Source organism: Equus quagga, chromosome 4 (genome assembly GCF_021613505.1).
Source record: "Equus quagga isolate Etosha38 chromosome 4, UCLA_HA_Equagga_1.0, whole genome shotgun sequence".
In the NCBI taxonomy this organism is placed as follows: Eukaryota; Metazoa; Chordata; class Mammalia; order Perissodactyla; family Equidae; genus Equus; species Equus quagga.
In genome coordinates, this window is record NC_060270.1 from 60,654,452 (window position 1) to 60,674,943 (window position 20,492).

At 46.1% G+C, this 20,492-nt stretch overlaps 1 protein-coding gene across 4 annotated transcripts in view; it reads left to right on the forward strand.

The window, feature by feature from the left end:
- SCHIP1 (schwannomin interacting protein 1) overlaps nt 1-19,140 on the forward strand; it is a 119,086-nt gene extending 99,946 nt beyond the window's left edge. For 2 of the 4 annotated variants that reach the window (XM_046658385.1, XM_046658388.1), the window contains exons 4-8: nt 9,734-9,851; nt 10,821-11,018; nt 11,930-12,053; nt 14,413-14,506; nt 18,510-19,140. In XM_046658385.1, the coding sequence (XP_046514341.1) occupies nt 9,734-9,851; nt 10,821-11,018; nt 11,930-12,053; nt 14,413-14,506; nt 18,510-18,561 (586 nt within the window). In that variant the 3' untranslated portion in view covers nt 18,562-19,140. Of the gene's footprint in view, nt 1-9,733; nt 9,852-10,820; nt 11,019-11,929; nt 12,054-14,412; nt 14,507-14,969; nt 15,060-18,509 lie in introns of all 4 variants that reach the window. The other 2 variants (XM_046658386.1, XM_046658387.1) reach the window with 2 other exon arrangements.
- Nucleotides 19,141-20,492: the final 1,352 nt, after the last annotated feature.

A 20,492-nucleotide genomic window follows, 5' to 3' on the forward strand; every position in this document is an offset into this window, starting at 1 on the left:
TGATACAGTCCTTTTCATAAAATATGCAATGGGGATGGTGTAACCTAGAACAGACTATGCCCTTCTCTCCAAACACGTGGATATTGTGAAGAATAGAAATTCCCCAGAGAGCTTTTGAGCAGCTGGTTTGAATAATGATTACTGTTGACTTATCGCAACCATTCCAACATCCCCAGATCAAAACTCATTTCTTCTTGTTCTTATAGGTTTATTGATGAATGGCTGAGACAAGACCAATAGTAGATACCACCGCCTCCTTTTGTGTTTGGCTGGTGGTGGGGGGGGAGGGGTGCCATAGCCCCGGGAGCTGGGTCAGCTGGACAGGTCACAGGGACCTAGAGAGCCCCTACAGAGAGTGGGTTCACAGGAGCTCTGAATGCAAGGGACTGGGGATCTGTATATATAATCTGCTACGGAGTCACAGGTCAGACCAGCATCACTCTGCCAGGAAAGCGAATCATCCTTTTGTCTCTAGCAGTAATGCTTTTTGCATAATTTCCTGGAAGAATAGCAGAGTGGTCATATATATCCCGCAGGGGTGAGTAAAGAGCTTGTCCTGGTTCAGCGCAATGAATTTGCTTCCTGTGGCATCTTTCTGGAAGTGATTAACAGGCGCATACTATGGCAACCTATTTATAATATACAACATATCTGTTAAACTTGATGTTAATCTCATACATGTGTACTAATAATTTGCTAATTATTGTGTACTCATAATTGTACTAATAATTAGAAATCCCTTCATATAAGTAATTCTAAGGTATGTATCATTGCAAATGATAGTATAAAAAAAGAATTTGTAAACTATTTGAAAAATCATTGGGTAATCTACAGAAAACCTATCATTTTTTTATGCTCTCCTCCAAGGATTATCTCTTATATTCTAAAGTATTATACAACTTTAAAAGTGAAGCAAGATTTGAAGTGGCTCTTTAGAGGAGTCATAAGATTAAAATGGCAAAACAAATTTAATTATGTAAGCAATTCTTCTCTTTCACAAGCCTGAAAGAAAAGCAAATTGGTATTTGTGAAATCTTCTTTGTCTAATAAATAGCCTCGCTTTATAATAATGCCAATGACCCCAGTTTAATTAGGTGCAATTAATTTTGTGCAAGCAAAATTTGACATCTTGCTAGAGGCATAGCCAGCTGTACCTTGTCTTACGAATCTTTTTAAATCACCAATGAGAATTCAGTTGTCAGAGCTGTTGCAGAAGTGTGGGAGCAGGAGGACAAGGCCACAGGGCTACGTTTTATGTTTTGAAATGACTCCAATGGGCAGCTGAAAGTTTAACTAAAAGCTTCTAGGAATGATTTTTCATTGGCGCATCATCTCTGACAAGTTATCATGACTTTGTTACTGCGCTTTGCCCTCCCTTTGGCCAGTGCTCCCACACATCTGCCTGGACACACAGCTCATATGAAGACTGGACTTGTTTGAGAGTTTACAGAAGCATTTGCCGCTACTAGAAAACACCATCACTGACTGCGGGTGAGCTGTGTCATCAACAGGTTTAACACAATCCTTTTGTTCAATCTTGTGAAGTTTTTTATCTCGTGCAGTAAAAACCCACGGAAGACATTTCGAAAAACCATTGTCAATTAAATGCTGACACATGCCTCCTTAACACTTAGACTTTTTATTTTAGTTATTGAAGGAATTCTTTTCGACTTATTTGATTATACACTTTTATCATATGTGTCTTTTGTGCATACAAAAATAGAAGAAAAAGTGAAATAGTCCTAAACTGTTACGTTCAGAATCTAACTCGCCTTTACCCACTCTGCATTGGAGCTGTCAATCTTTGCTTTTCCCCAGTGTCTCCCTTTGTGCCATCAGGAGTGCATCACCTTCCAAGCCACCATTCCCTCTTCTGCAAGTTTCGATGTGGGAGCTTTGTTGTTCTTATCAGAAGGCATGAACAGTGCACTCCCAGCGGCCACCTCCTCCTCAGTGTCCTTACCTGATTTGTTGGCTGATAAAGTTACAGCTCAGCGGAGCAGTCGCACCACCAGCTGCCTGGATGGCCACGATTGAGAGACGACTTTAACGACTGGCAAAATGTGAATAATAGGCTTCATAGAATCGATGCAACTCAGCAGATCTACTGCGTTCTTTTTAATGACTGCTTAGAATTCAAATGGCCACAAATTAAATCATGAAAAAGAATGTCTTTGAGCTAAAGCTTACTATGGAACCAAGCCTAAATGGCAGCCCCAACATTTTTTTAAACATGAATATAAAAAGTGGTGAAAGCAGTGATTCAGTGTTCAAGAGCATTAAAAGAATTTGCAATTAGGATTTTCACTGAATCCAGCCATACCCCTCAAAAACACACAGGCACGGACTCCAACTGCCATGTCTTTCCCCAGCCGCATGAACATTGTCACAGGTCTGGAAGGGCCAAGCATTTCTTCAGCTCCAGCAGCTGAAACTCATCAGCAGGTCAGGCAGATACAAGTTTAAACTCTGGGCTGAGCAGAATAAATAGGCAGGCTGGCTTTAAACATACAACAGGTAAATGTCTCTCAATTACTTTCAGAGTCCATAATGTACCGTAGATCCTGGGAGGGACTGAGACTGGGCCAGAAAGGGATGGCGACAGTTGAATCAGAGTCCATCCACAGAGATGTTCACATATAAGAGAATGTTTCTTGCTGCCCTCCAAGAGACTCTCCCACCCCAGCACTCTGCCAGAAACAAAATCCAGCCTGGCTCACATGTGAGTCCTGGTCCTGCGTAGACACCATCTGAGTCAGACAGCGCAGCCCCTTCCAGCTGTCAAACCTTTAATCCTACTCACCTTTTTTCCAACATACAAGCACTAGTCATCCCCCATTTTCTCTCCTTTTCCTTTTTTAATTCCTGCTAAGTGCCCACACATGGCAACTAAGAAAGCAGTCAAGAGAGAGAAAGTCAACTGAATTTCTTCCACCAGAAAATATCTAGGTATATTTCCTGCCATTTTTTCTGTGCATGTATTTCCACATTTTTGTTTACAAAGTTGGAATCATACTATACCTAGTGTTTTAGAGCCTGTTTTTTTTTTTCACTCATCAGGAACATTTGCCCATATTCATAACTGTTAGTCTGTTGTATGTATTTGTAGTACTGCATAATGGCCCGCTGTATATTTCACCATGATATACATAATCAGTCTCTCATCATTAGACATTGGAATTGTTTTCAGTTTTTGTTTTGCTTTCTTTTTTTCATCTTCTTTTTCTTCCATTTATGAATTTATTCTTTCTTTCGTAAAGTGCCCTGGTCTCTCAAGACAGACTCTCCTAGAGTAAAATGCCAGCATTATGACCTTGTATAACTGAACCTCTGAGCCCCAGTTTTCTCACATGTAAGATAGGGGGTCACAGTACTTACTTGGTGTGTAACTGAGGTTAGAGGTAATATATATACAGAACGTGTCTAGCACATGGTAGATGCTGCAAAATGAGAGCTCTTACATTAATCGTTGTTTGAGGTTAGGGTGACTTCTGGATGAACCATGTGTGTGATAATCATAATCAAAATGATAATTTCTAGATTGCTTAGAAATTGGCTTTAATTAAGGTAAAAGTAGACCACATTTGGTGCCTAGGAGAGATGGTCATTTTATTCCATCATTATTCCAGTATTAGAAGAGGCCTCATCCTGGTCTTCAGTTCATACTGGAAAATATTTCTGGTGAAAATGCCTTTTTCCAACATTAAGATCGTATAATTCCAAATTCAATTACGTGTAAGTGGTTGTTCGTGAAGGAGCCAGACACGGGTGTGGGATGAGAACAGCAGCTGTCTGAGGAGCGCGATGGTGCGTGGCTCTCAGAATCGGTGAGGATGCGGGGCTGATGCTCCACCGGAAGAAGCTGTTGAACGTTAGTTCCCTTTTTCTGTTTGTTTCCCCAGTGGTGAGAAGATGCTGTGGCCATGAGGTGTTGGATGCCTCCCAGCCATCATGTGAACATGTACAGATGGAAGGGTCCAGAACTAACCTTAGAAAAGAGAGCAGGAAGAGAATATATGCAGGATGAAGGCAAAGGAAACCCAGAGAGGGCCATGCACACCCCAGCCAGCTTTGGGGCTACCTTCCTCGGCTTCTGCTGAGGAGGCCGAATGCCCGAGTCCTGTAAGATGTCGGGTCAGGACAGGACGTGAAGAGACATGAGGTCACCCTTTCCCCTCGTTCTCTTTGTCACAGAGTTTGAAACTACCCTTGACTTCCCTGGGCACATAACTGCTGAAGGGCTGGCTTCCCCATTCCCAGTTCACCGAGACCTTTCTTCTGCAGTTCCCTGCTCAGTCACTCTTCTTGGTTAGCACCTTACTTACTAGTTAATATCCAGGCAGCAAAAGTGTTTCTTTCCTTGTATATAAGATAGGGAGTGTGTGCTAAGTGTTTTTTGAGTTCTCTTCCAATGCTCTCTATATTCCGCATTTCTATTTGTACATTGTGATTTGATGATCCAAGCATTTGGTACCTGTTAGAAGACCTGATTTCCATTCCTGGTTCGGTTCTTACTGTGCATCCATTTGATACAGGGTTGTGAACTATAAATGCCCTGAGGGGCCAGCGAGAAACATAAGTGAGTGAGGTACCCCAGATAAAAGGCATAGGTAGGACTGTAGCAAACTGGAAAGATGGTGCCCTGGCCGAAGGGGACAGAGTTACTCAGCACTAGCCCCGCTGCAGGCGGTATGCCGAGTGCGACTGCCTGACCGTCAAGTGAGCGGATGGATGAGCAGCTAAACATCTGTTTTTTCCCTAATGTAGTTATAAAAGTCATTAATCGTACCTTTGTGGGTGTGTGTGTGTAATGATATATGTTGGACCAGCAATATTCGCACCTGTTATATGAATACCACTGTTTTCTAAAAAGTCAAATTATCATCCCATGCATTCCACACCCCCTAGCCAAAGAAAGTTAACACAGTCCACTAAAGTAAAATAAGAAATAGCGGTGCATTGTACAATGACAAGTATTAGGAAGCAGAAACTTTGCCTTTCCTTTTTTTTTTTTAATACTAACAGGTATTTCTGTAACTCACAGAGTGAATGTCAGTGTGGAACAAGAGGAGGGGCAGGGTCCGGGGGTGGGGAGGGCATCTGACAACTTAGCAAGGAGGGCAACACCTCCTTCTGACCCTCCTCAGCACATCTATAGAGACACCTCACACGCGGCTCAGCCAGAGGTCACCCTAACCTTGACTGTTCCCAACATTCTTCACAACAAATCCGTAGAAAAATGAATGTGTTTACAGCTACCCTTGGGTAATTACAACCACATTTTACATCCCATCCCCTTTGAAATTCTCATGAAACAGAAAAAGATATGGTATGAAAATATGGGTGATTATTCATTATATATAAAGCCTTTGAATAATGCATCAAAGATCCATTAAAATAAGTGGAAATAATATATTTTAATGGCCCAGCCACACACTGGTTGGGGGTATTGAGTCACGAATGGCACAGCAGGGCGCCAGTGGCTCTCATAGCCACACTGGTGGTGGAGAGATCGTGAGCAATGCATACTTGAAATCCATAGACATATAGAAGTTCCTTCTCACTCTGTTTCTTAAGGAAACTGTACAGTTGCCTTGAAATTATAAGCAACTACAGAAGGTATATGCCCTTTAAAATTATATTGCCATCACAGGCAGCACCTAATAAATGCAAACCTGAGGTTAAATGTAGTGGACCCAGACCCAGAGGTCCAGCCTGTAGTCTCTTGCTTTGTGAACTTGTACCAGTTATCTGTTGCCACAGTGATGATGAGCAATAACAAGCCACCACATCAGTGCACACCCACTTAGGAGCATGTTGGAGGGCCGAGCGGATCTGCTGATCAGAGCTGGGCTCCGTGGGCTTGCTCCTGGCTGCAGTCAGCTTCAGGCTGGCGAGCACCTCTCCTGCTCTTGGCTGAGCGCTCTCCTGCCTCTGGGTCTTCGGTCGAAACAACTGCCGATTGAGCTCTGTGCTAGGAAGTCACTGTCTGCCAGCAGGCTAGCCTGGCCTTGTTCTGAGGGCACTGGCAGGGTCCCCAGGAGACTTGGAACTGGAACGCCGTCACTCCCTCTGCATTCTGCTGGCCAAGAAGGCCGTGATGGAAGAAGCCACAGAGTCATATTGCAGAGGGGGCAGAAATAGGGAGGGGAAGGGTTGGGGCTGTTTTTATAATCAGGCTGTCACAGGTTTTTGGACCGCTCTGAGTAACCATTACCTTGCCTGTAATGCACAGGTCGTGGTTCAGCCCAAGGAGACAACGTAAGTGAACATACTTCTAACTAAAATTCAGTGCAACAGCTCAAGTAAAGTTAACTAAGGGGCGGTGCAGGGGGTACAAACCAAACTCTTAAGCCTTTATATGTAGATACTGGTGGTCCAAGCTGGTACTGGGAGATTCCCATTTATAAAATCAGAAAACACCAAAGACTTCTGGGGTTCCGTGCTGGGGTCAGACCAGTCCAGGCCCAGCCACCACAACCCCAGGCCAAGGACAAAGGCCCCATTCACAATGGTTACTGCCCCGCTAGAAGTCACAGTGAACTTCAGAACCGTAGCATTGTTTGTCTCGGAGAATAAACTGGTCTTGTCCTTTTATTTTGAAAAAAGTGTTATCTTTATACCAAATCATATTACCACTTGGCCAGTTTTTTATATGTTGTCTCACCTCTTCCCTCCTGTCAGTTCCATGTGTATTTTAACAGCATCCCTGGTGACGGTGGTTGGGGGTCGCACCAGCGGTTTCCAAGTAGCAGTCCTCACTGTGGACACCATGCAGACCTGGTGCTGAACAGCCTCGGGACTGAATGCCTTCCCCCGGCCAGTAGGCGCTGGCCCTCAGAAGGCCACTTCTGCTCACACTGAGATGTCCAGAAGTCATACTTAGTCTGTATCTCTATGTCGCCGAGGCTCTCCAGCCAGAACACCATCTTCCCAGACCCTCACGGCTCTGTCAGTAGCTCTGGGCAGTGGTGTGGTCCCTGAGCGCCGCATGGTGCTAAGGAGCAGAGGGTTCCTGGGGTAAGCGGGATGCAGAACTTTCGGAACTAAAATCGACAGGTAGGGCAGAGCAAGCAACCTTCTGCACACAGTGCTCTGCTAAGTGCTGCTGCAAACATCAAGTGACCTTGAATTGGATACCGTGGATTACATCGCTCATTAACCAGATGAGGATCTGTTTTGTTTGCACCTCAGACAGTGCTTGGGAGATCCAGGCACACTGGAGCCCGGCAGCGCGCATTTCCCAGGCTGGTGAGCGGGCGTCTGCGCGGGGAGGGAGACCGGGCCGAGGGTGGGCGCCGCCTGGGAGCCGGGGCCGCGTTTCCCAGGCCGCCTGCATCTTAACCCTCTCAGAGGCCAGAGGCAAAGACAGCCTGCTGGAAACCCGAGGCCACTCTCTGATGTCTTGACTGAAGTCCCCTCTGGGCCGTTAGTATCCTGTCGTAGGATTTCTTCTTCCTGGGGTTGCATTCCCGCTCTCAGCACTCTGAGAACTTCAGGCGCCCCTGAGCAGTTACCCGAGGGGTTTCTTCGTTGCACTCTGACGACTAAATCCTTCCTTTTTTCTTTCTTTCTTTTCTTTTTCTTTGCCTTTTCCTGAGTTGAAAACACTGTATGGGACGGGACGGTTGATTCTTAGCACAAAGATCAGTTTGGGGGAAGAAAACAAAATTTATGATCACGCTTTCTTCAAAATGAAAATACATTATCTTTGGACGTTTTAAAGCGTATTTTGTAATGGTATTGTACGTTAGTTCATATTTTTATAATGTGTATATCCAGTGACCACTTTTCAAGACTTTAGTCAATAAATAGAAGATGCTACATAATCTTACATTTGAATTAGGTTGCATTTAAAATCTTTTTTATTTTAAAATATGTCTTTAAAACATGTCTCTTTTTAATTTGCAGTTTAATTTCCCACTATCTTCCAATCCATACATCTTGAGTTTCATTATTAAAAATTGGTTGATTTGGGGGATTTTTTGACCAACTACAGATAATAAGTTTTAAAACTTTATTTATATGGGATCAAAGGGTAAACTGAACATATTAGATTTCTCCAGGAAAAACTTCAGCGGGAGAGGGTTGGGCGGAGACAAATGGCAGCTCAGCAGCAGTCCAGGCTGCCTGGCGCTCAGCGGGCTCGCCGCTCAGAGCTGCCAGCGGCCAGGGCGCTGCCGCCACCAGGGGACATACTCAGGGAAGTGGCTTTAGAGGCCCCTGTACGAAGTGGCCTCGCCTTGGGGATTCTGCGTCCCTTGGGGCTTTCAGAAAGTAGAGAACGGTGAACAGGTGCAGAGCACCTGCCTGCGCCTGGCCCTGAGCTGGCTGTTTTCTTCCTTCCTACAAAACACTGAATTATCCCCCCCGTTTTACAGATGAGGAAACGGAGGTTCTTGGAGGTGAGGTGATGGGCCTTGGGGAAGAAGTGAGGGTTCGGAACCTAAGCCCCACCGCCTGCGCGCCCCGCCCCGGCCGTGCTGCGAGCCCCGCTGTCGCGCGAGCCGCCAGCAGGTGGCAGTGCATGCACGCCGCGGCCTGCGTGATGGCGCTGGATTTTGTTTTTCTGGGTTCTGCATCATTGTCAAAGAAGCACTTCATGTGAGTCATCTGAGCAGTTTGTACATAGCTTATCTACCCACTGGAACAAAAAAAATCCAGTACCAGCGTCAGCGAGGAGCGGAGTTGCTCTTCGCGCTCTCCCTGAGCGCGGTGCCGCGTCCCCGCCCCCGTCCCCACGGGGCTGGCCGCGCCCTGCCGTTTTTGTCGCTCGCGGCCAGGGGGCCTCTTGCGCGTTTTCTTTCTCTGAGTTCGCACGCACCCTGGGGCTGCGCGGGATGCCAAGAAAATGACTGCTTTCAAAGCTCTGTCACCACGCAGTGCTGACATGCTGCTTTCAAAGCTCTGTCACCACGCAGTGCTGAGATATGTGTGCCTTCAAAAGGTTAGGGCAAAGAGCTGGACCCGCCGGCTGGCCCTTTGTGGCCGCATGTCCAGCCGCGCCCCCAGTGGAGCTTCCAGGTTCGCGACAGGCACCGCGCGCTCGGAGCAGTCTCCCCGCCCCGGCGCTCCGTGCGCGCGGCAGCCGGTGCAACCTCGCTGTGTCCTGAGGGGGCGCCCTTCTGCCTGGGTTTGGGGGCGTCCTTAAGTTTCTTTAGAGTGACCCTGTGGTCTGTTTTTTTCTTAATGACATAGTTGAGCTCCTTTGGTTGGCTTTTGGCAACTGCCTTACATAAAGTTTTCTTGCAGACGAACCTATTCTGTCTCTTTCTTCAGAGGGCTGTGGCCTGGGCTGCTGGCTCTAGTGAGCTGCTGTGGATGGCCCCCGTGGCACAGGCAGCTTTATTTGGCGGACTCGCCGTTCATCTTCATTGACGGGAATGTAAACTCAACGACTCGACACATTTTTCTTGTGTGCTAACGATGTGTTTGGTATTGTACTGGGTGCTATAATATGTGGCCTTAAGTTATTTTTCACTAAACATGAAATTGGTGTGAAAAAAACTAATACAATATTAGCAAAAGTTATCATTTTATCATCTATCAACTTATCAACTTATTATTATTCTCTAGTAAAAGTTATCATTTATAAGTTGGGAGTAATATTGGTCCCTCGTTTCTCCACTTGAAGAACACATAAAACTACTTTCTGTTAGCAAAACTGGGCAGTGTTTCTGGGTGCGGCAGAAGGCAGATGGCTGAGTGAGGGTGTCCGCTTGCTTCTGCCCAGCCTGCAGAGCGGGATGAACCTCCAGATATGCTTCGTGAACGACAGCGGCAGCGATAAGGACAGCGACGCCGACGACAGCAAGACCGAAACCAGCGTGGACACCCCCTTGTCTCCCATGGTGAGTGCAGAAGCTGCCGCTGGCGCTTGTGTGTGCTCTTTTGGGTGTTCAGCTCTTTTCTGTCGTTACTCAGGAACAAACGTTGCAGAAATTTAAAAGGAAGTGTCTCTTGACATTCCTGGACGTGGCCCCTAAAATTTGACAGCAATTGAAGAATCAAAACTGTGATACAGTAAGGAGACATAAGCCCTGCTAAAGTAGGCAACTACTTTCATATTAAACCATAAGAAAAAGCACATATGCCCTAAAAAATTATAAAGGAAAATATGCTGTATACCAGTCCTTCCCCATTGGGGTTAGAAATGTGAGCACAGACGAGGAGCAGGACACACTGTGAAAGGCAGGGCATGGGAGGAGGGCAGGGGTTGGAAAACTAGCACATCGAGATGTTGCTCAGAGAAACTAGCAAGATCACGTGCGTAAAGCATCTGCTCCTCATTCCTTGCACACATATTAAGGATGGCTTAATGATCCTGGGAGCCTGTTGCTGGAATTCTTTTCCTTTCTGTGAGGTCTGTTGAGCATCTTTCTTACCAAAGACCAACCAAGAGGAAACCGTGTCAGTAGTGCGTGCACTGTGACGTCAGAAGTTCCGTGCCTACCAGAGGCCCCGTCGGCTTCGGGGGCGCTGTGCCGCCTTAGCTCTGGGTTCAGTGTTCTGCTGTGTCTCATCACCTCAGGGAGGCGTTGAGACCAAGAATCAAAACTTCTCGAGTTTGTCATAAATATATTCTCCCCATTATTAATGACACTACTCTTTATGCTAAAATCAGAGTCTATGGTTGACACTGAGGAAATAAACTACCTTTTTTAATGTTACTTGAGATTCGTACAGATCAGATCAAGCAGACAGCTGCGTTGACAGGGACTCATGGCAGCTCTGAGACAGGGCTCGGGATGCTGGGGCCCGTCCCCAAAGATGGCGCCCAGCACGGCGAGCTCAGGCCTGCTCTTTTTTTCCTTTCGCAGAGCAAACAGAGTTCTTCCTATTCCGATAGAGACACTACTGAAGAGGAGTCTGAATCCCTGGATGACATGGATTTCCTCACGAGGCAAAAGAAACTGCAAGCCGAAGCCAAAATGGCCCTCGCCATGGCCAAACCAATGGCCAAAATGCAAGTAGAAGTGGAAAAACAGAACAGGAAAAAGTCTCCCGTCGCTGATCTCGTAAGCAGCGAACGCTGAGGTGCAGCCAGCGTGGGGGACACTGCCCCCGTCCCTGCCCAGAGTTACGCAACCTGGGCTTGTACGAGGCACTTTGTAAAAAGCACTGTCATTGAGAAATATTTAAGTTTTTCTTTTTCCTTCTGACCATATCGCTGAGAGATATATAGGCAGCCGTTTTCACAGAAGTCAGCTTTGCTCTTGATTCATAGCTGCTGTGTTTCTTAGGGTCAATATTAGATGTCACGGGAATATTTTAATTCCTTTGAAGCAAGCACAGTTTAGGAACCTATTGGTTGTGGCAAACCCACTATTGCTTTGTTCTCTTTCTCACCCTTTCAAAGAAGAAAATAGAGCCTGGTGGGTAAGCACCCTGGGGCTTGGAGCCTAAGCCTGGCTCTGCTGCTGACCTGCTGCAGGGCTCCGGGCAAGTTACTGAAATCCCAGTTTTCTCATCTATAAAATGGGAGTAATAATAACACCTGTGTCAGAGCACAACTGTGAGAAGTCGGTGACCAAAGCATCCAGACCACACAGCACTGTGCTTGTAGCAGGGTATCAATTAATAAATCGCTGATGTGAGCAACGCAGTCCACATCACTGATGTCACCTGAGCTCCCTGGGAATTCGTTTGTGGATGTTAGACTGACTCACGGTTGTCACAGCCTGGGTTAAAGACCTATCCGAAAGCTTGTGATTTGAGTAGTGTAGTGTTTTGATGCCAAGAGCATTTTAGACTGTGTCGTGTGTGTGTAGGGCCTCATGTTGGGAACGTCAGATTGGGAAAGCTTTTAAGCACAGAACCTGAACTGAAGCCGGTGAGTGAGGGCGGGTCTCCTGGGAGAGGATGGGGTCTTCTGTTGAGTCCTTGCTGCTCTGCTCACACCTCTGTTTCCTCCCATTTGTATCTTCAGCTGCCACACATGCCTCACATAAGTGAATGCCTGATGAAAAGAAGTTTGAAGCCCGCTGACCTGAGAGACATGACTGTTGGGCAGCTACAAGTGATAGTCAACGACCTCCATTCCCAGATAGAAAGTAAGTGCAAGAAGTGCTTGAAGATGGGGTCCTAAATGTAGACCAGAACGGCATAGGCCTGCTTCCTGGATCCGCTTCCTTTGTGCGTGTCACTGGGTCCTTCCTGTGAGCCTGCAGGGAAAGGAAGAGAATCACATGGCTCTTTTCTTGTTTTGTTACTGTAAAACGTTCAGTAAGAATTTTTCAAGGTTCACAGGGATTATAGGGTTTTTTATTCATCTTACATCCCCAGCTCCTAGCACAGTGCCTGGCATGTATTTGGCTCACAACATCTGTTTCTAGAACACGTTCAGTAGTTACAGGTCATTTATTAGACGATTATCCCCTCGACCTGTATGTCCGTTCATTTTAGGACATCAAATCAAATTCGACTTATTTTGTGGCGCTCCAGGTGGTGAAAGTACACATGACCGGTATGTGGACATTACAAGGTAACGGAGTATGGGCCTTTTTCCCCAGAATAAAGAAGGACCTCCAGCAGAAGTGGCGGGGGGTGGGTGCTCACTCGAGGTGACTGGTTGTGCAGAGCAGGGCAGTTGCTTGGCCGATGAGAGAGAACATGCCCAGTGGGGCGGTGTGGTCAGTCCACGTGAACCCAGGTGCCCCCAGCCTCTGGAACACGGGATTCCGTACAATCCTATGGACTTAGAGATGAGAAGTCACCTAGGAGACGTGCCAACCAAGTGCATTCAAACCAACCGACTATAGAAGAGCATTTAGGAGCCAAGCAGGGATATCTGAACACTGACGGAAGGTTTTAGTAAAGACTTATTTATTTATTCAGGTATGATAAAGGTATTGCAGTTATGTTAATTTTAAAAAAAAAAAAGAACCTTTAGAGGTACCTATTGAAGCATTTACAGATGAAATAATATGATGTCTGGAATTTGCTTTAAGATAATCCAATAGGAGAAGGGGAGATAGACAGTCGGGATTGGCCGTGAGTTGACAGTCGTTGAGGCTGGTTAGATGCACGGGGCGTGGGGACTCCTTAACCTGTTCTCTTTGCTTTTGTCTCAGTGTGAAAATTTCCATAATAAAAAGTTTAAAACTTCATATGGGAAAACAATTCCGATGCGCTATAATGGCACCTACTGAGAGCCAGCCCAGAAGGCTGCCCTGGGAGCGCACGGCTGGAGCCAGACACACTGTGTCGGGTGACACAGCCAGTGTTGGTTTAAAGGCAAGAGAAAGCTTTAACATTTTAATTAGGAAACCATAGATTCAGAGGATTTTTTAAAAATTCTGCTACGTTTTAATTTTAGTTGAGAATAAATTACTAGGAGTGTTATTCTTTCAAGGACTTAAAAGGCTTTCTGATGTTTCACTATGGGAACACCTTCCTTAGACTTTAAATAATAAAATGGCCGTCTAGTCCTTTTCTGAACTAGATAAAGTTTTAGACCTCTTCGTATGCTGCTTTTTCTCCCTTTTTTAAGTGGAAACTAGTCTGATGTAAAGGCAGATAAATGCTTCATTTCAAGCCGGGATCTCTCAAAGCCTTTGCAAGGAGGACCCCGCTGAATACATCCTTCCATCCTTTGTTTCCGGGCCCAGAGCTCTTGCTCAGTTAACGCCTCCCCCCGGTGTTCGTGCATTTGGACCTAGAAGCTTTAATTCTTAGCCCATCTGAGGGGGAAAAGCAAGAGAGAGCCCATTACCTGTTCATGTGTTTCAGGGGCGGAAGCCACACTAACCCAGAGCGCTGAGTTCACGAGGATTGGAACTGTCTCCGTCTGTGTCATTCCTAGTTTAAGTCCTAAGGAATATTTCCTTGGTACCCACTGTCCCAAGGTTTCGGGGGTCGCTTCTTCAGGTCTTGCATAGCTGGCTTTCCAGTGTCTTCAGATATGCCTTTCCTAGAACAGCCTGCACAGAGGGCCTCTCAGGGCCGCGGGAAGCCTGTGACATCCCTGGGCGCCTTCCCCCCTGCAGGGCGGATGATTGAGCGCTGTCAGGTGCTCGGGCCCCCCTAGCTCTCAGTGGCAGGAGCATCCTCTAGATGAACAGCGGAAAACTTAATATGCCCCAAACTTTTTTGTTCACGTTTCTTCAAAACAAAATCCCACTTTTTCTAACAAGCTATTTTCCTAACAGCTAACAGTTTCTTTTCCCAGTTTAATGTGAATATAATTGAAAACACTTTACTGTTTTTCTTCCAACACTTCTATAATTTTGCAAACTACTCATATTGTCAAATTGATGACTATCCTGGGCTTATCAGAAGCCAATATAAGCCGTTTATATATATATGTGTGTATGTATCTATGGTACGTGTATAATGATCTATAAATAGTTACACTTTCGGACTTAGATACAGTCTTATCTGTTCGTAAATGCTCTCTCTCCTTTGCCGCAGGCTTGAATGAAGAGTTGGTCCAGCTGCTTCTCATTCGAGATGAGCTGCACACAGAGCAGGATGCCATGCTGGTGGACATCGAGGACTTGACCAGGTCAGTGCTGCCTCCCCCTTTCCAAAGAGGGAACGGAGCCTGGGATGGTCTGGAGTTGAAGACCTGAGGCAAGAGCGAGCCCTAGAGAACTTCCTCCCTTACTTCCCTGAGGAACTCACCTGATTGCTGCTGAGCTCAGCTGTTGAGATGGAAGGGAAGTAGCCAAAACTGCTCCTTTCTACGTGCTTTGTTTTTTCACAACCTTGTCCCTTGTGATAGGTTGTCAGTGCATTAGCGCTTCTTACACCCCCACCTAATCATTAGGTCAGCAGTTATGGCCTAGGAGGCCTTTATCCTGCAGGACCCCCGAGGAGTTGGCCCTGAGTCATTCCATGCTGGAGTGTTTCCAGCCCAGGATCAGTCACGTGGTGGGTGCCACATAGTGGCACTTGCTGTTATGTGACCCAGCTCTTGATCGCATCTGCCATGCCCAGAAGGCAGAGACACTGGCATCTTTCCACAGCACCAGTGCCACCAGATTGCTCTCACCATGGGGACACTCCAGGACTTGACTTTCTAGCTGGGCCCGGCTCCAAGCACTCTCTGTCAAGAGGTAAAGAATGCTTCCTTCCCTGGGGGTAAGGAAACTAGGGTAATGCTGGTCGAGAGCTGGCATTTCTTAGTAGTTTTCCTTGTAGAAAAGCCTGTCCCCCTAGGTATATAAAGTGTGTTGTATCCTGTGCGCATCCCTACTATCTCATATTCGTTGGGGCACCTTTCCTGAGACAGGACATCCTTCACCGGGAGGGAACAATTAGAGTTAATCCCAGAAATGGTATTCGGAGAGCAGAAGGCTCCCCGAGGAAGGAAGGAGCACTGCTCGTCACAATAACACGAAGAGTTAACCACCTGACCCAGAGCATCCTAGAGAAGCCGGAGGACGCAGGTGGTGGAAATGTGCTCGGCAGCTGCCGCAGGACTCCACTCAGTGTGTGACACTGCATAAGAGGTTTTCTCGACGCCATGCTATATAAATAGTCTTGGATATTATGTTGCCATGCCCCTAACAAAAACAAAAACAAACCCCAGTAGGCCTTCTCGTACCTTCTCAGCGTATTTGCCTGCGTCTGAAATACCACAGCCACACTCGCTACCACTGCCCTCTACAGATGTGTTCAGGCCCTGCACCAATCCTGCAAGACACGTCCCTTTTTGTTAGTCTGAGAAGTTTGCATAGAGGTGTTACATGGGAAATCAGTAGTGAAATATACAACCAGGACGTGCATCTTCTGAAAAATATGTAGTCACGTGTCACTTAACGACAAGGACACGTTCTGAGAAATGCATCATTAGGCAGTTTCGTCCTTGTGCGAACACCATAGAGTGTGCTTACACAAACTTAGATGGTGTAGGCAGCTACACACCTAGGCTGCGTGGTACTAATCTTATGGGACCACTATTGTATATGCGATTTGTCCTTGACCGAAATGTCGTTCTGCAGCCGTGACTGTAGACTCATGGGTAACTGCTGTGACTTGCCTGTGACCACAGAGACCTGTGATCTGCCCCTCAGAGCAGCGCTGGCGTTCCTCATTGCAAGGACACTGAGAGGCCCCCTTCCCTCAGAGTGTGAAGCTTTTACTTAGATTTGCAGTGTGTCATCCTAGGCCTTTCAGATGTGATCCTGGGAAGTGGGGGAGGCAGAACCATGAGGTTAAAAGGAGAAGAGTCCCTAATAGAATAGTGTTGGAGGAGCCCTTTAAATTGGAGCAGATGGGGAGAAGTTTCTGTCTATTCCTGGCTGCAGAAATACAACCTCGCTCATGGGGTGATCGAGAATACTTAGGCGTTCCTAAAGGTAGCAGTCCCAGAGTTTGCAGCCAGATCCCAGAAGGCTGAGAGCGTGGCCCTGGGACCTCTGGGAAGTTCTGTTCACCTATTCCCTTTACCTGTCCAACTCCTCCCATTCCAGGGTCAGTTTGGATCAGTGGTTCTCAGTTTTGGCTGCACATTGGAACTACCTGGGGAGCTTGATAAACTATGGATGCCTGGATCTTACCCCCAGAGGTTCTGACTTAGTTACTCTGTGGAGTGGCCTGGGCATAAAGCTCTCCAGATGATCCCAGTGCACAGCCGAATTGGGGGACCACTGGTTTAGACGCCGCCTAAGTGCTCCCTGAGGCCCCAGACTGGGGTAGGATCTCTTCTCTGTGTTCCTGGCAACACACGGCATCCCTCCCGTGTGGAGCCCAGGCATACTGTGTTATATCTGTCTGCTGTCTCTCCCCACCTGACTGTAAAGCCCTGAAAGCAGAGATGACATCGTTCTCCTTCATTGCTGTGTCCCCAGAGCCTAAGACAGGGCCTGCCAGGTACATAGTGGGTCCTCACTAATGATTGTTGATAAAAAGGAGTCCTATGGGGCTTGAGTGGAACAAATCCTAATAAGGATTTTCATATAAATAGTTGATGAGAACTTTTTAGTTTTATGGATGGGAACCTTTTCCCTCCTTTGTTTAAAATTTTAATGAAATTTGCCCTTTTATGTATGTCTCAAAATAACACCGAACTTTCAATATTTTCTAAAACTAGTTCCTGTCTGTTCTTTTCTCCCCTCAGAAAAACCCCTTGCTGTAGGTGTGCATGCATGTGCACACACGTACACACAGCTACACGTTGAAACGCTGCTCTAAGAGCTGTGGCTTAGCCACGGTGGAATCTTAGCTCACTGTGCATCAAAATATTTCTTGAGCTGAATTTGTTAAATGAGGCCCATGAGCTACTTTATGAAAATGATCGAGGTTCGTTTATTCATGTCAACAGGGCCGTGAGATGGGCTGTGTGACTTTGCTTAGAAGAGAGGGCTGGTGACATCTTTTTCTTGAGTCCCTTTATTGTTAAATGCATAGCACCACGTATCTGTGGGCTGCAGAATGTGGCAAGGACACTGTTGTCACTTCCCTATTTCAGGAAGTATTTGTGGTTTGTTTTCCCCGTACCATAGATATGAGACATTCTGCAAAGAACTAGTGAGTGAAACTTGACGTCATTGACTACCCAGTCTAGGCGACACACCCAAACTGCCCTGAGCCTTTGATTACAGCTGGAAACCATGCCCTTAGATGCTTTTCTCTTGCCAAATTTATAATTTCCTAAAATCCTTCTTCAAAACATTTGTCTTTTGCTGCCTTCAGACCTTCCCACCCTCTGGCAAGACGTTTAATTAGTGCCGGTTCAAGGGATGTGAGCGGCCTGGCCATTCCTCCCGCTCTGTCTCCACTGGCCGGCTGCTGGGTTGGCCAAACTTTGGGCTCACAGGCCATAATAGGGCTTGATGAATAAGAAGACTCATGCCACCCTCACTGCCGTGACCGTGCGCTTAGCACTAATGCATGGGGGAGCGTGCAAACATGGGAAGTCTTTACATCCATGAAGGCCTACCACTTTAGCTTCTGTAAGAGTGGAATTGGATCACTGGCTTCAGATTGGTAATCTGAATTAACAGGAGCCTCATTAATACTCAGATTTGTGTCTGTGTGCCTGTGTTTTGGGTAAAGTCATCACAGAGTTACTTTCTATCATAACACCTTGTTTTGACTTTTTGCTTAACGCTTATTTTCTCTCCACTGTCCCCTTGTTTGCTTTTTGTTCCTTTCTTGTCTCTCTCCATTGGGATGTATGCTCTGTGAGAACAAAGTCCCCATGGTCTGCCCACCACAGAGTCCCCAGGCCAGGAGCAGTGCCTGGCACAAGAAGGCACCTACTAAACATTTGCTGAGTAAATTATCCAAATACGTCTCTCTTTCCATTTTTAAAAACAACACTGTTCTTCTCAAAGGTAGTGACATCTGCCAGCCTCAGATCAATCCAATGTCTCATTAGATACAAGGAATCATACGCAGAATAGAAAACAGAAGAGGGCACATCTATTTAAATTAAGCACTGCGTCTTCATTCCGCGGAGTGCCTCTGACCCTCAGTTTGGAGGATGTTTTAGCCGTTGATTGGAAAGCAGTTTGGGTCTTTCTTCTTAGCACTAAATAATTGTATTATTAATTTTACAGACATGCCGAAAGTCAACAGAAGCACATGGCAGAGAAAATGCCTGCAAAGTGAGCAGAAGCCATCCACCCAGATGACGAGCTAGAATTTATTTTGCTTCTGTGGTTGTAAAAGTGCTATTGCTGAAGGTGGCGCAGAGACAAACACCAGTGTTAGTCATTGATCATGTCTGAAGCTTAACGTCCAGTGATCGGCCTTTGCTTCCTAATTTATTTTAATTTTTTTACTGTGCCACTGAATATCAGGCATTTTAATAAAATATTGTTACAAAAAATGTACAGTACTTACACCATCACAAATCATGGTTAATGAAAGAAGGTAGTTTTAACTTTATTTTTATTGGTTTAGAGCTTTTAAGTTGGAGCAGTATTTGACCGTTGGCTCCTTTCCTTCTTCCCTGTAGTTTGAAGAACTGTAAATGACGGTGCTATACAAGTCCAGCATACATGCCTGCCTCGTAGTGAAGTTGTAGCTCTCCGTAATTGATATATTTTAATCAGTCTTCAACATTTTGTGAATGTTGACTACCTGAAGTTCATTTTTAGATGTGCTATTAACATTCTGTTGGATTCAGAGGGTTCTTTGAACGTTTTATGTATAAATATGTAAAATAAAAATTAAAACTTTGTTTCATATGATATGTCTTTTTGCTCACTAGCAAGCCCTAGCCTGGCTGTATTTCTCCCCTCTTCACTCGTCCACAACTGAATGCCCCACCAGGAAGCTTCTGTCAGTGCAAACACAGCATGCTCCAGAGGACAGCAAGGCGGCAAATGCTGGGAAGGTTGTAAAGGGTGTGACTGTGAATGAGGGTGTCTGTGGTGGAGGTGTGAGGGGAGGTGTGTGCGAGGGTGTGTGTGAGTGACGCAAAGAAGACAACATCGGCAACATCAGAGCTGGCACTTCTGTTGCTCAGAGGTATCGATCTGGCACGTTAGCGCTTCACTGTTTAATAGTTGCTGGTCTTGTTAGAGCTTGTTACTGTGTCAAAACTCCATTGACCAAATTTGCCACATGAACAAATGATGCTTGCCTTTGTGCTTTTCCTAAGGCCAGCTGTTGCCATTTCAAATTTTAACCGCTTCTGTTGGTCTCATGAAGAAAAATGGCAAGTCTAAAGTAGATTACAGATTGTTCCCCAATAAGTAGAGAGTTTCAGAAAGTTGATGTAATTAGCTAATGTCCGTGTAGGTATTCAAGAACCATAAGCTAAAGCCAAAAGGAGTCGTCAGCGTGCCAGAACCACCCACAGGCCCCCCCTGGTTCCGCTTTAAGGTCCATGATGTGGTCTGAAGACAAAAGTTTAGACAACTGTGCACCTTTCCCTTTCTTAGAAATACCCAGGTAGGTATTTTAAGTAATTAAGAGTTGCCAATTTTCATCATCATCTTGGCAAAATATGCCATCTTAAATTGAACACTGACCATCTTTATGGACCTCAGTCAAGTTATTTCATTTGGAACAGAAGCATAGCACAGCATGAACACACTCGGGTTCTTGTGAGCTGGCTGTTGAGCAGGACAGCTTGCTCACCACTGAGCTAAAGGGCAGGGCCCAAAGTTCCCCTGAAGTCCCACACCCACTGTCCGTGATCTCTGGGGTGACCCCAGGCCTGAGAATCCAGGCACGTCTGCCGGATCTTTGCTGCTGCAGCTGGGGAAACCAGCGGTCAGGAAGCCAGTGGTTGTCATCTTTAGCTGCACAGTGGAGTCACCTGGGAACTTCAGAAACCACTGGGGCCTGGGTCCCACCCCCACAGATAGTGATTTAATTGGTCCGGGTGTGATCTGGGCATCAGGATTTTTTAAAGGCCGCTTGGTGTGATGCTCATGTTGCATACCACTGCCTTAGACTTTCTGCTGCTTTAGCTTTCCTTTAACCATTGTTTTAGCATCTAGTTTTTTCTAACTATAATATATTCCCATTAATCTGAAACTTTGGGGGACAGACGAGCTAGGAAGAGCACTGCGAAAAATGCCTGTGCC